At 43.7% G+C, this 21,034-nt stretch overlaps 1 protein-coding gene across 1 annotated transcript in view; it reads right to left on the reverse strand.

Moving 5' to 3' along the window:
- CNKSR3 (CNKSR family member 3) overlaps positions 484–21,034 on the reverse strand; it is a 105,019-nt gene continuing 84,468 nt past the window's right edge. Inside the window, exons 8-13 of the mRNA XM_018053391.1 lie at positions 15,101–15,169; positions 14,696–14,842; positions 8,106–8,230; positions 5,308–5,513; positions 4,747–4,836; positions 484–2,033 (exon numbers count right to left, since the gene is read on the reverse strand). Of these exons, the coding sequence (XP_017908880.1) occupies positions 1,735–2,033; positions 4,747–4,836; positions 5,308–5,513; positions 8,106–8,230; positions 14,696–14,842; positions 15,101–15,169 (936 nt within the window). The 3' untranslated portion in view covers positions 484–1,734. The remainder of the gene's footprint in view (positions 2,034–4,746; positions 4,837–5,307; positions 5,514–8,105; positions 8,231–14,695; positions 14,843–15,100; positions 15,170–21,034) is intronic.

The raw sequence follows: 21,034 nt of genomic DNA on the forward strand, positions 1-21,034 counted from the left end.
AAAGGCAGGGCCTAGCGCTCCCCCTTTTCCATAGTCCTCCTAGTCACCCGTTCCCTGATTACCAGACCACCCCACCCCCACTCTGCCCTTACACTGTATTGTCAAGCACCCAGTGAATCACACCTTCCAAGCCTCTTCTATTTCCCTCCATTTGCCAAACCCCGTAACCCCCATGAAACAACTATATCTTCACTGCAGTTCCTTTGGGGGTTGGTTGACACCAAAACAGCCTGACTGAATTCATTCACACAAATATGCAAGTGGTTGCCGGTTCCCTGAAGCTCACCAACTCCCTCAATCGCACAGAGGCATTTTAAAAGGAAGGTGTTTCTAACTCCAAGGAATCTCTGATTTCAGGCAGTTCAGCAAAGTAGACAATTCAAGACAAATACCAGCTTTGTCCAGGGGTACAGCTCAGAAAAGTCCCCAAATGTAAACTTCACACATGCCCCTCAATGACCCCATTTCTAATCCATAAAATTCTAAAATTGCTTCAGAGGGTTTATTTTTTTCTTTTTTAACAATAATGCCCACGGTGGCAACAGCCATGGTGGTCACTGGTAAACCTGAAAACATCTTGAACACTTTGTCATTAGCTTCCTGTAGGACACAAAACAGAAATATACCAATTACATGTGACTAAGAGTAAGAAAAATATACAACTATATTTAAAACACTTAAATTAACAAGATAGTACTTTTCCATTCTAACAAAGTATCATACATTCAGTTTAAACATGAGTTAATACACAGACACACTTTTCCAAAATACCATATGCTAGTTGAAAATGAGTGACCGTGAGATTTTTCCAAGAGGTTTCTAATTAGCAAAATGTGTACAGTTTTGAAGAACTGTCCATTCTTTTCTGGAAGATAGTCACTGACCAGGTTAAAATGCAAACTGATGTCTCTCTCATAAACCTAAGTATGCTTGCTTCATTTTTCTGAATGAGACTTTGGCTGTCAGCAAGTCTTATAGCTTCTTTTCCCTTGAAGACAATAATATACATCATCAACAATGACACCCCTTACAAATAACCATAAACTTTGTGTGTAGTAAGCCCTATCTAAATGTTTTCACGTGTTTCTGTATTAACTGACCTACACTGATTGTTATGCAAACGGCGTTAAACAAGTGTAACAGGCCTACATTTATACCTCTGCTTTGAAAGAGCATCAGATGCTGCCCACGTGTTATTTCAAGGTCAAGGCTGCTACATGTACACATGTGGTATATATAGCTTGAAAAATCAAAACAAAACTTTTCTCCACTGGCTTTTTCAGGTGAAGAGGTTGCACCAAAACCCAACTCATCTGTGTGACAGCGGCCACCAATTGTAATCCCACCCTCAAAACGAACAATGGCCCAGTTCTCTGTAATGATCATACCATTCCTGGCCAAGGCTCTGCTTTAGAGAGTGTGTCTCTGTGTTCTAACTCTTAAGGAAGCAAAAGAAAAAAAAATGGGGGGCAGGGGGCAGACTCTCCCCATTTCTCTCCTTTGGCCGCCACAAGTCAGCATCTGATCTAAGATTCTCTGGATTTATTCCCATCCAATGACTTCAAAATTCCAAGAAGTGCAATATACAACTTGGCAAAAAAAAAAAAAAAAAGAAACCCATGAAATTGCAAAAGATCGCTACATAATACTGTGGATGAAAATCAGAACAAGATTGCCAACCGAAAACAAGGCACTTGGTAGCAGGAGTCCAGGAGGCCCCAGGGAGCGTGGGGTTCAGTGAGTCAAGAGTTTCAGGCGAGTCAACCAGCTGACCAACAGGGACGGTTCTGGAGACGAGGACTTGGCGGCTGAGGAGCCGGCTTTCTTTTTGGTCCCTTCTTCCGGGAACGGAATCGTGGCGCTGCTGTGGAGATCCGAACTGATGTAGCACCTGCTGCCTCGGATGTAGTCTGCGCCTCGGACCAGCTGCCTCTCGGTTGCTGGCCTTGAGAAGCGGTACGTGGGCGAGGAGCTTTCTTCGAGGATGGGAGGGATACGCTCGTTACTGAAATACCGGCAGAGGGCATCCTCACCTGTTATCGGATAAAGCCCACAAGCAGTCCATTAAAATACCCATCATCCACACACCCGCTGCTCAGACTTGCCCTGCTCCTGAGACACCTCACCCTGCCTTCCACTCAAGGATGGGCTACCAGGTCCCCCAGGTGGCTGGGCCCACCCCGCAGGGCTTTGAGAAAGCAGAAATGGAAGACATCCACACTTCAGGCTGCTTTTCTGAGAGGTAACACGGGGGCAAGAGAAGAATCAGTAAGCCTGCCCTTTTTAATCAGTGTAGGATTTTCATAATTGCACTTGGGATCAGAAAACAAAGAAAATCTTGTAATGCTATCACTCCTTCCACATCTGTGCTTATTCAATACCTGAACCCTGGAGCACCGGCCCTTGGAACCACAGTTCTTACTCAGGAGCATCCCTCAGGGATATTCAGGAAGGTGGGGTGCCTTTGCTTGTCACCCTGACTGCAGGGCAGGCACTCTCCACTTTTAATGGGTGGGATTCAAAGATTCTACTGCTCTGCAAGGCTTGGGACATTTCTGGAGAAGAAAGAATGATCCTACCCTAAAAGTCAGCCCCCCTGGGATGGGGAGCAGGGTGGGGGAGGTAAGAATCAAACAGAATCGTAAAATTCAGGGCACCCTGGCAGCATGCAGCCTTCTTTTCATCAAAAAGTTCCACTTCTAAAAATGTACGCAGATTGGGACTTCGCTGGTTAAGACTGTGCTCGTCCACTGCAGGGGTCACAGGTTCAATCCCTGGTTAGGGAACTAAGATCCCACATGCTGTGAGCTTCAGCCAAAAAAAAAAAAAGCATAGGAAGGTCTATGTACAAGGTGTTTCTTGAAGCATTATTAACAATTGAGAGGAAAAAAACAGAAATAACCTAAATGTCCAACCATAGCAGACTGAATAAATGGTTCAGATGGTAGAGAATCTGCCTGCAATGCAGGAGACACAAGTTCAATCCCTGGGTCAGGAAGATCCCCTAGAGAGGGAATTGGTAACCCACTCCAGTATTCTTGCCTGGGAAATCCCATGGACAGAGGAGACTGGTGGGCTACAGTCCATGGAGTCATAGAAGAGTTGCACAGGACTTTGCAAATAAACCACCACCATTGCCATAGGACAGATTACTAATGCAACTATTACAAAAAATGCACGTGTTCCTCTTCCATAGTATTTCTGAACATATTTTGCATAGTTTTCCTAAGTGTATAATATGTAAATATAGGAACAATTAGAAGATATACAAAACACGCAGAGTGATTATTTCTAGGCTGGGGAAGCAGACTACAGATAAGTTTTCTCATATTTTCTATTTGTTTTGCTTTTGTAATCAAAGGGGGGAAACGTTACTTTTCAAAAGCGCCCATAGGAGTCTATTCATATGAAATCCGTTAAGTAGGTAAATCAAGAGACAGAGAGTAGATTTTTGGTTGCCAGGAGCTGAAGGAGGTGGGAATGAGGAATGACTGCTTACAGAGTCTTCTTGTTGAGGTAACAGAATATTCTGGAATTAGTACAACTCTATGAATATACTGAAACCCACTGAATTGTACATTTTAACAGGATGAGCTTTATGGTATGTGAGTTGTTTCTCCAAAAAAAAGGTCATGTTTTGTTTTGTTTTCCTGAAGTATCCATTATTTTATGCAGATAACTTTCCTTCTAAAATGATAACACCAGGAAAATGTGGAAGGTGGGACAGAGGTCAGGTATCTTTCCATTTTCCTAACCTCACACTCCCCACCCCTACACCCCGTATCTCAAATATTAAAAGACTACATCTGGGGCTTCAAAGGCTAAAAAAGACTGGCAACAAGGCTGTGGACATTTCAGATCTAAACAAAGGACTGCCCTGCCCCCTGCTGTCTGCTCCACAGATTTTTCACATCAGCTAAGGGTGTCTTAGACCTTAGATGGCATCTTCTCCCTTTTTCCAATTTAGTATCATCCAGGTAATTCAGCTACTTAGGTGACAAACTTTACCAAGTCCTAGGGAAATGTCAGGGGTTGAGCACTTCAGCAGTTGAGGCACCAGAATTTATTTCTTCTTCCTTTTACTGTCTCAGGCCTACCTGCTGTCTATCTTTTCAACAGCTCTTTGTTCCAGCACTGCAAAATCAATGTTAGGATGTCCTGACAATCAAATGTAATCTGGGTCAGCATTTCCGTTAAGAGAAGCGTCATCATCAGTAACTTGAAATAGAGGGTAAATTAAACACAAGTTTCTTTTCCAATAGTAATTATTCTCTAATATAAGGACGGGGAAGAAAAAAAGCTATGCCTGTCCATCAAAAATAAGACAGACTCCAATAATGAAAAGCTAAAAATTGAGGATGGGATTGTTTAATGAATAAGGTATTTCTACTTGTTTAGAAATTGGACCATTGATGTCTACAGCCAGTGTAAAGCACACGAAACTAGTTAGGAGACTTACAAGCACTAACGAGGATTCACCGACTCAATGGCCAGGAGTTTGAGCAAACTCCCGGAGACCGTGAAGGACAGGGAAGCCTGGCATGCTGCCGTTCGTGGGGTTGCACAGAGTCAGACATAACTGAGCGGCTAAACGACAAAGACACAGGTAGAATCTTAGAGGCCTTCAGCAGCCCTGATGTTGTAGATGAGAAGATGACTTTTGTGGTCACTGAGCACACTTAGGAAGAGGCCCGAGATGAAGGCCTGGGCTTTACGTTTGGTGCTTTTCCATTTGCTTAAACTTACTTTTCCTCCCATGACCTCGAGGTCTAGCAAAAGGGTCCACGATGCCCATCCAGCTTGCATCCGCAGGCATCGACAGAGGCCGGGGCTTGCCTTCAGAGGAAGGGGAAGAAAAAGGAGAAGTTGAGAGTTTCTGGACTTCAGAGAACACTTTATTTAGAACTAGACCATCCCACACCCCAATACCACACTCACTGCAGCGTAAGCAAAACCTAGTTTAAAATAAGGAAAAAGTGTTTTAAAGCGGTGGCTTTCCTCAGCACGCCATGAGGACAGAGGTGTGCTGAGCTTGAGTCTGTGGGTTCCTGGAGCAAAGCAACTGCAAGTTGAAATGCAGGCACTGAAAGTTAAAACCGTAACATGATCTCACCCCACTGGGCTTGGATGCCAGGCCGTGTGATGACTCAACCAGCCTTGGCTTTGGAGAGATGAATAAAGGTCTCATACTTAGAATTTCATTGAGGTTTATGTTTTCCTCAGATTACCCTTCAAGCCTGCCAAATTCATCCAGCAGTTCCAAATAAGGAAGGGGGAGGGGAAGAGAACAAACACCCAGCTGCGTACCATAAGATGGCGTTTTCTCTCTCATTTTTGCGGGCAGAATATTGGTTTCCACGGAATAGCCAGGCAGCTGATCAGAATCCGCGATGGTGAATCTCCGTCTCCGGCTTTCCTGGTCCAGGAAGGAATTGGGAGACTCGGAACCCTTAGGACCAGGCTGTGGCTGTTTACATTTACTGAATCCATAAACAGAACCCCCATTCTCTTCCCTGCAGGATGGAAGGCAATAATTAAGTTGCTTACGAAGATCCTCTCAAACAAAAGAATTATAAGAGGCATCCTAATGCCAGCACACGGAAGACAACTTATATTCTCCTTTCCTTCTGGACGAAAGAGCAATACTTTTTCAAGCACAGCTGCTTCTCAAATACATAGAGATCCTATTAAATAAAAGTAAATATCATGATCCTACTAAATAAGGGGAAATGGGACTTTTTCATATATATAGTTTAAAGGATACAAATATACCTTTGAAAAGCTAGCTTTGGTTTCCCTGTACACCTATCCTATAGTAGAACTGAATCTCCTATTTACTACAGACACCACAAGTAAAGATATGACCAAACCTTTTTTCTCACGCCAAGATTAGTATCTTTGCCAAGATCAAGCAAAGAAGACACTTGAAGTATAATGGCAGTTGTTAGATTTGAAAATTATGTCAAAAAATACAAAGGGGCCTTTATAGTGACCGATGGAAACTGTCTATTTTCTGAACTAAGTACAGAAAATCAGCAAAAGTTGGACCACCGCCTGCAACTTAATTCTTTCTGAATGCCAGCTTATACTAAGACTTATAAAATTAACTTTAGTTGAGTCCAAGTTACCAGCTGGTTAACTTTTTGCATTTAGTAAATTCCATTAGGGGATCATTGCAAAATGACTATATAAATACAGAGTCTACTAAGTCCAAATAGTCTAAAGATCAGCCTGGCCTACTGGTATTGCCAAGGAGTCCGCTACCTGTACCTCCCCCGCCCCCCCCCACTGCCACCACGAATCTGTCTCCTTTTATACTCTTAAACCTGGATACAGCTTCCCCATTTGCAACGTTTTCCACACTCACCACTTGTTCTCTGCGACCATCTGCATGTTTCATTCCTAATAAAATATGCTTTTTAACGGTGTCTCTCGGTATGTATGTGTCCCCATATGTCTTCTCCCAAATACATTAAGAGCCCAGTTCCCTTTTGCCTTTACTATGTGCGTACTCTTCTTCTTGCCATGGCTCTTGTGATCCCCCCACTGAGACTCAGGCAAGAATATTCAGGATTAGGGGTGTCGGGGTGATCCTCCCTACAGTTTCTGATAGAATAGCCCACATGCTGGTCATCAGTGAAACCCTCTGCTCCCCACAGGCAGAAGCAACAAACAGCTCCTTACAGTTTTAAACACACTTAAAATCCCACAACCACAGGAACTCTGGTCTGTGGATACGGGGAAGAGTCTTCTCCTCCAACCGGAATGCCCTGATCACTGAGGTCACTGCTGCACCTGCTGTAATAAGTTTTGGGCAAACCAAGACTCAAGGAAGAGGAAAACGATGTTACTTCTTTTTTGTGCCCAGGAAAGAAACACAGTGGATGCAAAGAGTTCAGCTTAAAACAAAAAACAAATTAAAAACTCCAGTATAAAGTGAAACATCACTACAGGTTCAGTCCAAACTTTTATCTTATGAAATATTATAGCATGATTATGTATTTCTCAATTTATTCTTGAACAGTTGACTAAGACACTGGCAGTTCTCTAGGGGCAAGAACTACATCTGTTTTGCATAAGATGGTAAATCAGGCCCAATTCTCAGGAAATATATGTTGAATAAATGAGCCAGATTCTCTAGTTTTACTAGCATATGTAAATATGTCAGATGGTATAAATAAGCCTGTATTTCATACCTCAATCACCCCCTATATAACATCTAGCGTGACCATCCTCACTTCACCATAAACATTTAAAATAGCCATTAAGAAAGCAATGATCTTTAAGAATTCATAACAAATATATACACATAAACATATATGGACGCACAAATACAGCCCATTCACACCTGTTTTCACATTTTTTAACTCCTATGAAGAACACATATCTCTCTCAACAAGATAAAACTAACTTTGATCTCACAGAAATATTTATTATCTTCCTCCCCAGAGATAAGTTTACCATGTAGTTAATGAAACTTCAGCTTCGGGGAACCCCAGAACAGCCCATTCTGTTACCCAGTGAAGAATGAAAATGACATGACCCCAAAGCACATGCTTTAAGGAGCACCCTCCTCCCCATCAAACTGTCTGGCTTCAAGGTCCATAAAACTGGATCTATCCCTACACTTCCCCTTTAAGAATTATACTTCCTTCCCCCAGTTTTTCTGAGATATAATTGACATATAATGTCGTATTCATTTCAGATGTGCAACATAATGATTTATGTATATATTACAAAATGATCACCACAATAAGCTTAGATAACATCCATCAGCCCACACACTGACTAATTCCTTCTTTCTCCTGACGAGAACTTTTAAGATCTAGTCCCTTTGCAACTTTGAAAATACACAACATGGTATCATTAACAACAGTCACCATGCTGTTGACCCCAACAGTCCATTCCCAGGACTCAGCCTGTTAACTGGAAGTCTATACTTTTCTGAACCCTTCACCCATTCCTGACCCCCACACTCAGGTCGATGCTTTCTGATAGTGGATTCGAGCCTCAGCCTCCTCTTGAGATGCTCCTGGTCTTCCCACCACCAGCAGCATCTCCAGGCCCAGGAGACGAGCACACCACGAAAATGGGCACAGACTTACCGGGGCGAGTAGGGAACACTTGGTGGGGGAGGAATGTAAAGGTCCAGGATGGCTGGCTTCTCCTTCTTCAGTGAGGCATCCATCGTGCTGTCTGGGGACTGGGTGGTCGTGGTGGGAGGCGAGGTCTGAAAGGGAGCAAGTGTAAAAGCGTGGAGGTGAACTCAGAGATCGTTCTCCGCAAAACCAACCCCAGCCTCTGGGTAAACAGGGTCCTGGGTCATTTGCACGTTTGCAGCTACTAGCAACATTCAACATATATTCTTCTTTGAGACACTCACAATATCTTTGTTTTTTAATATGGTTGATTTACAATGTTGTCTCACTTTCAGGTGTACAACAAAGTGATTCAGTTATACACATGCATATATATGTAACTGAATATATTTCTTTTCAGATGCTTTTCCACTGCAGGCTATTACAAGATATTGAATATCACTCCCTGTGCTACACAGTAGGTCCTTGTTGGTTATTTTATGTATATTAGTGTATATATGTTTAATCCCAAATTACTAATTTACCCCTCCTGCCCTTCCCCCTTTGGTGACCATAAATTCATTGTCTGCCTGTGAGTTTACGCTCTGTAAGTAAGTTCATTTGTATCATTTTTCAGACTCCAGATTTAAGTGATATCGTATGATATGTGTCTGACTTACTTCACTTCGTATGATAATCCCTAGGTCCATCCATGTTGCTGCAGATGACATTAGTTTATCTTTTCTATGACTAATATTCCACGGTATGTATAAACCATTTACCAAGAGTTTTGAAAGGCTAGATGCATTGTGAGAATCAGAGGCCTGGGAGTCAGGTGACCAGGAGGTTAGAATTCTAGCTCTGAGCAAAGCACCTAAACTCCCAATCCTCAGCTTCCTCCTCTGAAAAGCAGTCATATTGACAGTACCTCTCACGTAGGACTGCGGAGAGGACAGAATGAGTTAGTTCACACTAATCACTGACAGGGCTTCCCTGGTGGCTCAGAGGTTAAAGCGTCTGCCTCCAACGCGGGAGACTCGGGTTCGATCCCTGGGTCGGGAAGATCCCCTGGAGAAGGAAATGGTAACCCACTCCAGTATTCTTGCCTGGAGAATCCCATGGACAGAGAAGCCTGGTAGGCTACAATCCATGGGGTCGCAAAGAGTCGGACACAACTGAGTGACTTCACTTTCTTTCTTTCACTTTCTAATCACTAACAACACTACCACTGACTAGGAGTGTGGCCTCGGAACTCAGACTCTCTGGGTGCAATCCTGGTTATACCTCTGATTCGCTGTGTGTCTCCAGGCAAATCACTCAACTTCTCTGTGCCTTATCTACAGAATGGGAATAAATGGGAACAAGCATAAAACTCCCATGGACAGAGGAGACTGGCAGGCTACAGTCCACAGGGTCACAAAGAGTCGGACATGACTCAGCGACTGAGTGTGCACACACGCGTACACACACACACACATACACACACGGTAGCAACAAAGGGCAGCTGTGTGAATTAAGTGTGGTAATACATGTAACAGGCTTTAGCAAAGGCTCATCACACAATAAGTACACAACCTTATGCTGTTTGAGTATTCACAAGCTAAGTTTTTAAATTTAAAATTCACACGGCTTCATTTTAATCGTGTTATTGGTCTCAGGGGACCTATTTTTTTAAAATCTTGTGAGGCCTTCAATCCTATCTCTCCTATAGTCTAACAGCGACGATCAGCCCTTTCTGGTTGGTAAAAGAACAGTGAGAAGGACATGGCAACCCACTCCAAAATTTTTGCCTGGGAAATCCATGGACAGAGGAGACTGCTGAGCTACAGTCCATGAAGTTGCAAAGAGTCAGACATGACTTAGCAACTAAACAATAACAAAAGGAACAACAGCAAGGAAATCTGAATCAAGGCACGAAGATATCTGGGGAAGGCCAGGGGGAAGCACCATGTGAGGACTGTGCTAGGCCCTGGGGAGACAGGGAGAGACACCGAAGCCCTGTCTGGCCCAGGTGATGATTGCTGGAGACCCTCCTGGAAGTGAGAGTGTGAAATGGAGTCTGGGGCTTGGCAGGATGGGAGTAGCGGTGCTCACAGAGCGACAGCCCCATTTGGGGGAGGACGATGAGGCTCAGGGAAACAGACTCCCCAAGCATATATACGTCAGTGCCTAAGACACAGCCTGTGAGCTCTCTGCACCAAGGAATGGATCCACATCTCAGCCTGACCATCTTGGACAACGTCTGAAGACACGAGGCCCGGGATCCAGGCTCTCTACAAACAGAAGCAGAAGGAAACTGGGGCATTTCCCCAGAGCAGGTATTTCCCTAAACTCCAACACTGATCGTTACTTCTAAACCAATAACCTTCGTTTACCAGGGTGGTGGCCTAAAAACAGAGCAATGAATATCTTTCTAGTAACAACATTAATGATACAGACAAGAACTAGAGATGCTCCCTCCCAGCAGAGGTGGGCACCCAGGCATACAGACCCCTGAAGAACAACACAGGGGGCAAAGCCCAGGATGGGGGCTGAGAAAGTGTACGGAGTACTGGTCTACCAGAGTTCTTGTTCTGAGAAAATCCTGGACTCAGCGCCAGGATACTAAGCTATAAAACGGCCTCTGAATTTTGTTTTTGGCTGCATCAAGTCTTAGCCGAGGCACAAGGGATCTTTGCTGCAGTGTGCGGGCTTCTCTCTAATTGTGTTCACGGACACACAGGCTCCAGAGGGTGTGGGTTCTGTAGTATGTGACACATAGGCTCTTGAGTTGGGAGAAGGAAATGGCAACCCACTCCAGTATTCTTGCCTGGAGAATCCTGTGGACAGAGGAGCCTGGTAGGCTGCCGTCTATGGGGTCGCACAGAGTTGGACACAACTGAAGCGACTTAGCAGCAGAAGCAGCAGGCTCTTGAGTTGGGGGCTTGGTTTTCCCATGGCATGTGGGATCTAAGTTCCCCAACCAGGGATCAAACCTAGGTCCCCTGCATTGGAAGGCAGATTCTCAGCCCCTGGACCACCAGGAAGTCCGCAGCCTCCGCATTTTGATGGCTGTTCTCTAGCTGGGTTGGAAGTGAAGCTACATGTTTCATTCCTCACCTTCATCTCTCCCCCCAAACTGCACAGTGAGTGGAACTTGACAGGAAGGTAGACAAAGGAAAAAGGAAGCATGTCCCTTTTTAAGTGAATTTCCAGAGGTCAAGGAACTAACTCTAGCCGATACTTAGAAATAATGTTTGCTTTCCTTCTTAACACATCCACCTGATTTTTCCTCTGTCATTTCAAACTCTGATGATCAGAGGACCTGCCATCTCTGCCTCCTAGATGGTTCTTTTCTGACTGTATGATTTCTGTCACTGGTATCACCACGCAAGGTGACTGCCACATTTCATATCTGCTTCTCGCTTTCCCTGCCTGCCTAGCCCTAACCCAAAGACTTTTCTAAAGGTCACTATGAATAATTAGAATTGAGATTTAGAAATACTAACTACTTGTCTGCGGTCTCACAGCTAAGATGAGGCAGAGATTGGATTTGAAGGCAAGGAGTTCAGTTCTGGACCCCCATCCTCTGTTTTGTGAGTCCTCTTGATACTTCTTCCAAAAGATCTCTTGAGTTAGTGTTTCACAGAATCGCCCCTATCCCAGCCTCACCCAGAATCCAAGTGGTTCAATGGTAAAGAGCCTCCTGCCAGTGCAGGAGATGAAAGTTCGATTCCTGGGTCAGGAAGAAACCTGGAGAAGGAAATTGCAACACCCTCCAGTATTCTTGCTTGGGAAATCCATGGACAGAGGAGCCTGGTGGGCTACAGTCCATGGGGGTCACAAAAGAGTCAGACATGACTTAGCAACTAAAAATCAAAAACAACAACAGACATGTAACACCTCCCACCTGCTGTTTCAAGTTCAGATAGTGTCATGGGCTAAACTGTGTCCCCTGAACCGCTAGTAGCTCAGAATGTGACTGTACTTGAAGTCTTTAAAGATATGTTTAATTTAAAATAAGGTCACATGAGTGGGCCCTAATCCAGTCTGACTGGTATCCCTGTAAGAAGAAGTGATTAGGACACAGACATACAGAGCAAGCTCCAATACTCTGGCCCCTTAATGTGAAGAGCCAACTCATTGGAAATGATCCTGATACTGGGAAAGACTGAGGGCAGGAGGAGAAGGGGGCAACAGAGGATGAGCTGGTGGGATGGCATCATCAACCCAATGAACATGAGTTTGAGCCAACTCTGGGAGATAGTAAAGGACACGGAAGCCTGGAGTGCTGCAGTCCGTGGGGTCACAAAGAGGCAGGCACAACTTAGCGACTGAACGATAGCAACATACAGAGCAAAGGCCACATGAAGACACGAGGAGAAGAGGGCCACCTGCAAGCCAAGGAAAGAGACGTCACAAGAAGCCAACCTTGCTCTCAGATCGCCAGCCCCCAGACTTCTGAAGGAATACACTTTCATTTCAGTGACCCCGTAGCTGATACTTTGTTATGGCGGCCGTAGCAAACCAACCCAGACATTGGTGTAAAAACCAACTATCAACCTGTTGACATTACCTGTGGGATGAGGTCCGTGCTCCCTAGCCTAGAGCTCTGTACCCACCTGTCCAGCCCAGCCCACTGGTCCAGCTTTCTCTCCCACCCTCTGCCCGAGAGTCTGGATAACTTATTCATGCCAGAGAGCTGTGATGTTCACCCAGAGCCCCTCTGGTTAGCCAGTGAACCCAGCTGCTGCGAGTATCTATTGCTAAAAGCTCACAGTCACCCTCTGCTCCATAGAATTGCCCTCAGCCGACAGCAGACACCCCTGAGTACAGCGGCCAGAGCCTGTGTTGTGTGGTTACACCTGGGTAACAGCCCAAGACTAGACTCTACCTGAGACATCACCTTGCGGGCTTCCCCTCCTTCTTCTGCCTCCCTCCCTCCCTGCCAAGTTTTACGGGAAGTACATGGCCTAAATCATTTCACAAGAACGTCTGCCACACTCTCTGCCTCCAGGAAATCCTATCTGGGCACCACCTGCCCTGATGGCTGTGCATCCTCCCTTGGTGGCTGTGTGAACAGCGTTCATCTTCTCCAAGAGCCTCCCATCTGCCTACGAAATCCCACCGAGTTTTCCAGGCTCCCACCTCCTCGGGAAGAGGCGCTTTCGCTCACCTGTCCATGCCTACTGCCCCTTCCTCAGAACCCAACATTCACCCCCCTGCACCAAGGAGCTGGCAGAGCTGGCTGGCGGGAAGCCCTCCATCAACTGTAGATGGTAAAGTAAGACCTCTTCTGTAAGTAACACATTCTGAGAATTCCAGAAGTATTGACAGAGGGTGCCCTGTATACTGAGTGATGCAAACAACGACAGGGAAGGCTGGCGTGCTGCAGTCCATGGGGTCGCCAAGAGTCGGACACGACTGCGCAACTGAACTGAACCTAAGCAAACAGAAGCTGCTGGAGTGTGACTGATACGTTCCCTTTTTATTTAAGTGGCTTTAATTATGTGCCCCTCCTGGCTCCACTGTCCACATCCTGTTCTTTATTTTTATGGGTCCCCCGCCCCCCTAAGGTACACATGCAGACAGATTTCCAGCCCTCTGTGCATCATGAAACATCCATTGATAGCGTGAGGTACTACCATTTCTTCCATTTGAAGATGGACAGTAAAATCACAGAGAGTTACACATAAGTGGTAATCTCAATCTTATAAAAGAATTTTAAAGTGTGCTGCTTTTCTTTCATGGTTTAGAAATTAAACACAAAGAACCGATGATATAAGGAGAGGGTTGGTGGGGTGCATGTCCACCCCAAGTGTAAGCAGTAAGGAGTGCATTGTCTGTAGAGAATTGAAATAATAAAACTAAAAGCCAGTCTGCTTTTTATTATCATCCAGGACTACTAAATCTAAACAAAGGAGTGACAGTCCCTGCCTGGTGGGTTGGTCTCACAGTCCCTACCCCCGTCTTGATAAACCGCTGTTGAGGACTCTACCCCAGGCGGTCTGTCTCAGATCAGCGTTCAGACTGGATTCCCTTATGGGAGTGTGTGTTTGAAACGAGAGAAGAGAAGGGCCGGAAGGAACCGTCTGCAGAGATGACAGACACTCGCTGCAAGTGGCTACCCAGCACCTGAAATGTGGCCGGTGAGACAGAGGAACTGAAGCTTTCATTTTAACTATTGAAACAGTCACAGGTGGCTAGTGGCTGCCACGTAAGTCAGCGCAAATCCAGCAAGTCTGTTCTCATGGAAGTAGGATTATTGGATGGGCTTCCCAGGTGGCGCAGTGGTAAAGAATCTACCTGCCAACGCAGGAGATGAGAGTTCGGTCCCTCGGTCGGGAAGATCCCCTGGAGGAGAAAATGGCAATCTGCTCCAGCATTCCTGCCTGGGAAATCCAACTGACAGAGAAGACTGGCTGGTTACAGTCTATGGAGTCGCAAAGAGCTGGACACGACTGAGCGACTGAGCACCTGAACATACGGGATTACAGAATAATTATCCGTACACAGATAATCCATACACTCCCGAAACCAATCAAACTGTAAACTTTTTTTTTTTTTTTAGACAACTCAGATATTATGCACTGTTCCTGCACCAATGTCAAAGAAAGGCTTTCAACCAATAACAGTACCTGCACCAGGGGCGGCCTCCACCGTAGGTTTTTCAGGGGGGCAGGAGTGAAGTTGAAGGAACTCGTGGGGCGCTTCTTAAGCAGTAACACAACTCCAGTAGGATTCTCTCTCAACTTTCTCACCAGATTTTTTAGCTGCCATCCCACCTTCAAAGAAAGACAATGTGGAGAGGGGACTTACTCATGAATAATGAAAACTCAAGCCTATTTGAGTTCAAGGAATTCAAATTTCCTTGAATTCATCTAAAGGAAATCAGCTACGAGCAAATAGGCAGATACAAATCTGTTCATTCTAGCACTGCTTAATTGCTGGATATAAACTGCAAATTTTTAAAATGCAAGCAAAATGGTTTAGAAGTTCTAGAAGGGGAAGATGAAGTCTGAAGCTTCAACGAACAAACTCACCACAGTTTGCTGATTAACCTGAATGACTTCATCACCAGCATGAATCTTCTGAGATCTGTCTGCAGGAGACTGTTAGAGACAGAGAGAGACCTGTGTTATTTTTTAAGCCTCTTATTTCTTTCTGCTTCTATTTCATCTCCCTTCTTTCTTCTATACAAAACAAGCAATGGGAATACAATTTTCTCAAAAGCGGTTACACAGTGTGCTTCAGTTTCCTGAAACTGCACAGCCTGTAGAACTTGGCATGTGAATACACGTGTTATCTCCAGTGGTTTGTTACAACAGATAATCTGTCAGTAGGAATAGCCAAGGTTCATCTAACCTACCATGAAGAGTGGGACGCGCTGTCCACATAACAGGCTGATCAAAGCCACTGATTCATCTAAAAAGTACCTTCCCTGTATTCCTGTCAAAATTAATCTTGTAAAAGCTGACCAACTGCTTAACATGTAAAGACGGTCACTGTAACTCTGTCATATAATTGCTTTTTATGTGATTATTAAAACTAAATCTTTCTTTTACTCAAACTTGTTTTACATGTTATCATCACATTGCTAAAATAGAAAGATAGTGAAAACAGAAGATATTTAGAGAAAATTAAAATTTTTTTTTGTCTTCAGGTTGAATTCTAAATGTATGCGTTTTCACAGAATCAAAACAAAGTCCAGACTTTGCATGCTTCAAATAATAGTTTGCTACAAATTTGCAAATATCTGTATAGATATATATATATCCACATATGTGTGTACAGGCAGATAAATAGATGTAATCTATTTGTCAAATATTTTCTCATGGTTCCTTGTTCATTTAATCAAATTGTAACTCAATGTTTAAGGTATTTCATATGATTTTAAAATATGTTTAAAAAATTCTGCCAACAAACTTTACAGATATCATTAGGCATATTTTATGGAGTTTTGAGGAAATTGACATTCAGTGGTAAATAACAGTTATGGACACACAGTAAGTGAAAGATGCAGAATATAACTTTATACTTATTAGGTGGTTTTTAACATGAAAGTAATACCTTAAAAATTTTCCCCTGATAAATTGTAACTATATGTTGAAGTATTATTTCATCTTAAAGGGAACCTGTGCCATAATTTCTTCTCAACTTCTTTTCTCTCATTAATACATTTTACAGACTAAACATTTTGACAAAGAATTTGAAAAGTATTTTAGGATAAGTGTACTATCTAATCCTACCTAGAAGTATAGGTTTATTATCATTATTTAATTGCAAAAACAATAAATTCATGGAATAAAATAAAACAGAATTACACACAAAAAAGATACTTCATATGATCAAAAGAGAAGGAAAGGATGATACTTTGATTTCAAATTCTAATCAACTGTTATCGAAGCCAGAATGTTTTATTTTGTGACTTATATAACTGAATCTTCAAGCAATTTACAACCATCCTTTATAAATAGCACCTTCAAACACAGCGATGGGGGGAGCAACTAAACTCAACACACCCTTGCTGAACTTTCTCACTCAGCTGTTGTGATAGGCTCAACAAGAAATGAGCAAGGAAAAAAAAAAAAGTGAGTGAGTAGCATTAAACTGTAGAAACAGTCTCTTGGATTCACCTAGGCCAACACAAGGCACAGGTAACTTTACCAGCTACTTTTGAAAACATTTAACTTGCCACCATAACTACCAGCTGAGCCTCACCTGCGAGGCCAGCATCGTGGGTACCACAGGGAGACGATCTGTCTCCAATCCCCTGCTCCTGAGGCACTTCTTAAACAAACAAATGCATCAATGCTCCTTTCTTGCCCCTGGTGTCAGATGCTGAAACCATGGTTACAGGTCAACTTTCGCAAGTCTGATCATAATCAGTCCAGTCCCAGTTGCCTGAGGATTCATCTAAGGTAAGCTTCACTTTCTAAAAGATAGCCTTGAAGCCAGAAAGTCCCTGTTTACAGATAAGCAATCTTGAAAAAAAAAAAAATAAGTCCCAGCGTCCTGAACTGACTTCCATTCCTAAAGATCTTCACATATTCATTTCTCCAATGTCCTACCAAGTGATTAAGCGTTGTGCTTGGCAGAACACTGGTAAAGAGAGAGCCTGATACCAAAATTCTTCCAAGGGCAGTCACTCTTGATGATTTTCACCATGTGCTGGACACTGAAAAATGATGCTTGATCTGGCCTGCTGCAGAAGAGTGATGCCCTGGAGGAGAATGCATCTGTTCTTCAGAGGCTCATCTCTTTCCCAGCTCATGTCAGGGGTGGGGAAGAGGAGTAGGGCTAAGATCCCATCAAGACTTCTGTGAAGGTCTTGTGCAACATCAAAAAAAGAAGACAGACAATCACCAGATCCTGTTTGTCTGATCTTGGAATGATCCTCACTTCTCAGGTAACCTCAAAAAAAAAAAAGGACTAAAGGCCTGAGATGACCTGCTGCCATTACATCAACCTGAGTCCAAGACAGAGGAGTGTGGAGACAATTCACATGAGAAAGAAGTTGGTGAATTCTGTCCACTCTAACCCTCCAACACTAGGCTTTTATAAAAACATTCTGACTCTAAAGTCATAGCAACCCTCACTGATAGACAGAAAGCTGTCCTGGAGCTGGCATTTTCTACTGGCATTTCAGTGTAAAATATCCAGCACTAAGTATAAAATATTCAGATCAAGTCCTTGAGAAGTGGGCTCTTACCTAACTCCCCACTGTCATCGACAAGAATTACAGATTATGTACCGTATTCCAGATGATGAACGTAAGGTGACTGCAAGAATGATGGACATTTTCCAGCAGATTACCAGATGGAATAAGACCAGTTCCCCTTCTTTGATCTTGAACAAGAAGGAAACCATTTCTCTCTAGGATGACTTAGGTACCAGGAGCAGGTAAATCCTGAATCTCTCACCCAGTCCTGGAGGCACTAGGAGCAGGTAAATCCTAAATCTCTCACCCAGTCCTAAGAGTCTGGTAGGAATTCTACAGAATGTATCAGTAGACATTTGATTTGATTCAAAGCCAGTTTTCTTTAGCTTACAGTGCGTGGGGGGAAAGCAGGCCAGGGATGAGGTAGACAGTGAAAGGAAGTAACATTTTAGTATTCTATATGTTTATCCAAGACTGAAATTGGTTCAAAGACCTGATTGAGTCTGGAACTGCATAGGTCTGCACTGTTAATGCAATCACCAAATTACTAGATGCAAAACTTCAACTGTTTAAAAGCTAAAATAGGACTTTCCTGGTGGCGCATTGAATAAAAATCTGCCTGCCAATACAAGGGATATGGGTTCGATTCTTGGTCCAGGAAGATTCCACAACTAAGCCCGAGTGCTGTAACTACTGAAGCCGGCATGCCTAGAGCCCCACTCTGCAACGAAGGAAGCCACCAAAATGAGAAGCTGGAGCAGCCAGCGAAGAGCAGCCCTGCTCACCACAACTAGAGAAAGCCCGTGCAAAGCAACAAAGACCCAGTGTGGCCAAAAATAATATAAATAAATGTAAAAACTGAAATGACATTCACCATCCCTCTGAATCTATCTAGCTTCAGAACAATGTACTGAGTGGTACATGAGTATATTCATGTCATGGTTCAGCTAAATACACAAAGTCTCTGACAAGGATAAGGGAGGAACATTTGTTGTGATTTTCTTTTTTTTTTTTTTTCCGCACCGTCCCCAGCCTAAAAGGAGAGGATCCTGTGTCATTTTTGCCTCTCAGGTGCCATGGTATAAAAATTCCCAGTGGTCTGAGTTCTCTCACTGTAACTCAGCAAACAATGCTTAAAGACACTACCAGCTTCCACTCATTTGTCTGCCAGAACCACACATCTTACTTGTAATCCACTGAATGCCTTAGGCAGTGTCACTTTCTTTCTTATTATAAAAATCAAATGTGTCACAAACCCTCATCAAAGATCACACCATTTTATTTTATCAACAGACCTAGCAGCTGAAGCTCAAACTTCGACACATATTTCCACCAGATCAGAAAAGTATTTCCCTGGTGGCTCAGTGGTAAAGAATCCACCTGCCAGTGGAGGAAACCCAGGTTCGATCCCTAGGTCAGGAAGATCCCCTGGAGAAGGAAACGGCAACCCACTCCAATATTCTTGCCTGGAGAATACCATGGACAGAGGAGCCTCAGTTTAGTTCAGTTCAGTCGCTCAGTCATGTCCGACTCTTTCTGTCCCCATGAATCGAAGCACACCAGACCTCCCTGTCCATCACCAACTCCCAGAGTTCACCCAGACTCACGTCCATCGAGTCAGTGATGCCATACAGCCATCTCATCCTCCATCATCGCCCCCTCCTCCTGCCCCCAATCCCTCCCAGCATCAGAGTCTTTTCCAATGAGTCAACTCTTCGCATGAGGTGCCCAAAGTACTGGAGTTTCAGCTTTAGCATCATTCCTTCCAAAGAAATCCCAGGGTTGATTTCCTTCAGAATGGACTAGTTGGATCTCCTTGCAGTCCAAGGGACTCTCAAGAGTCTTCTCCAACACCACAGTTCAAAAGCATCAATTCTTCGGCACTCAGCCTTCTTCACAGTCCAACTCTCACATCCATACGTGACTACTGGAAAAACCATAGCCTTGACTAGATGGACCTTTGTTGGCAAAGTAACATCTCTGCTTTTGAATATGCTGTCTAGGTTGGTCATAACTTTTCTTCCAAGGAGTAAGTGTCTTTTAATTTCATGGCTGCAGTCACCATCTGCAGTGATTCTGGAGTCCAAAAAATAAAGTCTGACACTGTTTCCAGTTTCCCCGTCTATTTCCCATGAAGTGATGGGACCAGATGCCATGATCTTCATTTTCTGAATGTTGAGCTTTAAGCTAACTTTTTCACTCTCCACTTTCACTTTCATCAAGTTCCTCTTCACTTTCTGCCATAAGGGTGGTGTTATCTGCATATCTGAGGTGATTGATATTTCTTCCGGCAATCTTGATTCCAGCTTGTGATTCTTCCAGTCCAGCGTTTCTCATGATGTACTCTGCATAGAAGTTAAAGAAGCAGGGTGACAATATACAGCCTTGATGTACTCCTTTTCCTATTTGGAACCAGTCTGTTGTTCCATGTCCAGTTCTAACTGTTGCTTCCTGGCCTGCATACAGATTTCTCAAGAGGCAGGTCAGGTGGTCTGGTATTCCCATCTCTCTCAGAATTTTCCACAGTTTATTGTGATCCACACAGTCAAAGGCTTTGGCATAGTCAATAAAGCAGAAATAGATGTTTTTCTAGAACTCTCTTGCTTTTTCCATGATCCAGTAGATGTTGGCAATTTGATCTCTGGTTCCTCTGCCTTTTCTAAATCCAGCTTGAACATCAGGAAGTTCACGGTTCACGCACTGCTGAAGCCTGGCTTGGAGAATTTTGAGCATTCCTTTACTAGCATGTGAGATGAGTGCAATTGTACGGTAGTTTGAGCATTCTTTGGCATTGCCTTTCTTTGGGATTGGAATGAAAAACTGACCTTTTCCAGTCCTGTGGCCACTGCTGAGTTTTCCAAATTTGCTGGCATATTGAGTGCAGCACTTTCACAGCATCATCTTTCAGGATTTGAAATAGCTCAATAGGAATTCTATCACCTCCACTAGCTTTGTTCATAGTGATGCTTTCCAAGGCCCACTTGACTTCACATTCCAGGATGTCTGGCTCTAGGTGAGTGATCACACCATTGTGATTATCTGGGTCATGAAGATCTTTTTGTACAGTTCTTCTGTGTATTCTTGCCACCTCTTCTTAATATCTTCTGCTTCTGTTAGGTCCATACCATTTCTGTCCTTTATCGAGCCCATCTTTGCATGAAACATTCCCTTGGTATGAGGGCTACAATCCATGGGGTCGCAAAGAGTCCAACATGACTCAGTGAGTAAAACAACAACAACGAAGATAAGTAGTCATCAAGTTTCTTGTGTCTTGAATTACATCCTCTTGTCTTATTTGATTAAATAGCAATTAATT

The sequence above is a fragment of the Capra hircus genome, chromosome 9 (assembly GCF_001704415.2).
Source record: "Capra hircus breed San Clemente chromosome 9, ASM170441v1, whole genome shotgun sequence".
Taxonomy (NCBI): domain Eukaryota; kingdom Metazoa; phylum Chordata; class Mammalia; order Artiodactyla; family Bovidae; genus Capra; species Capra hircus.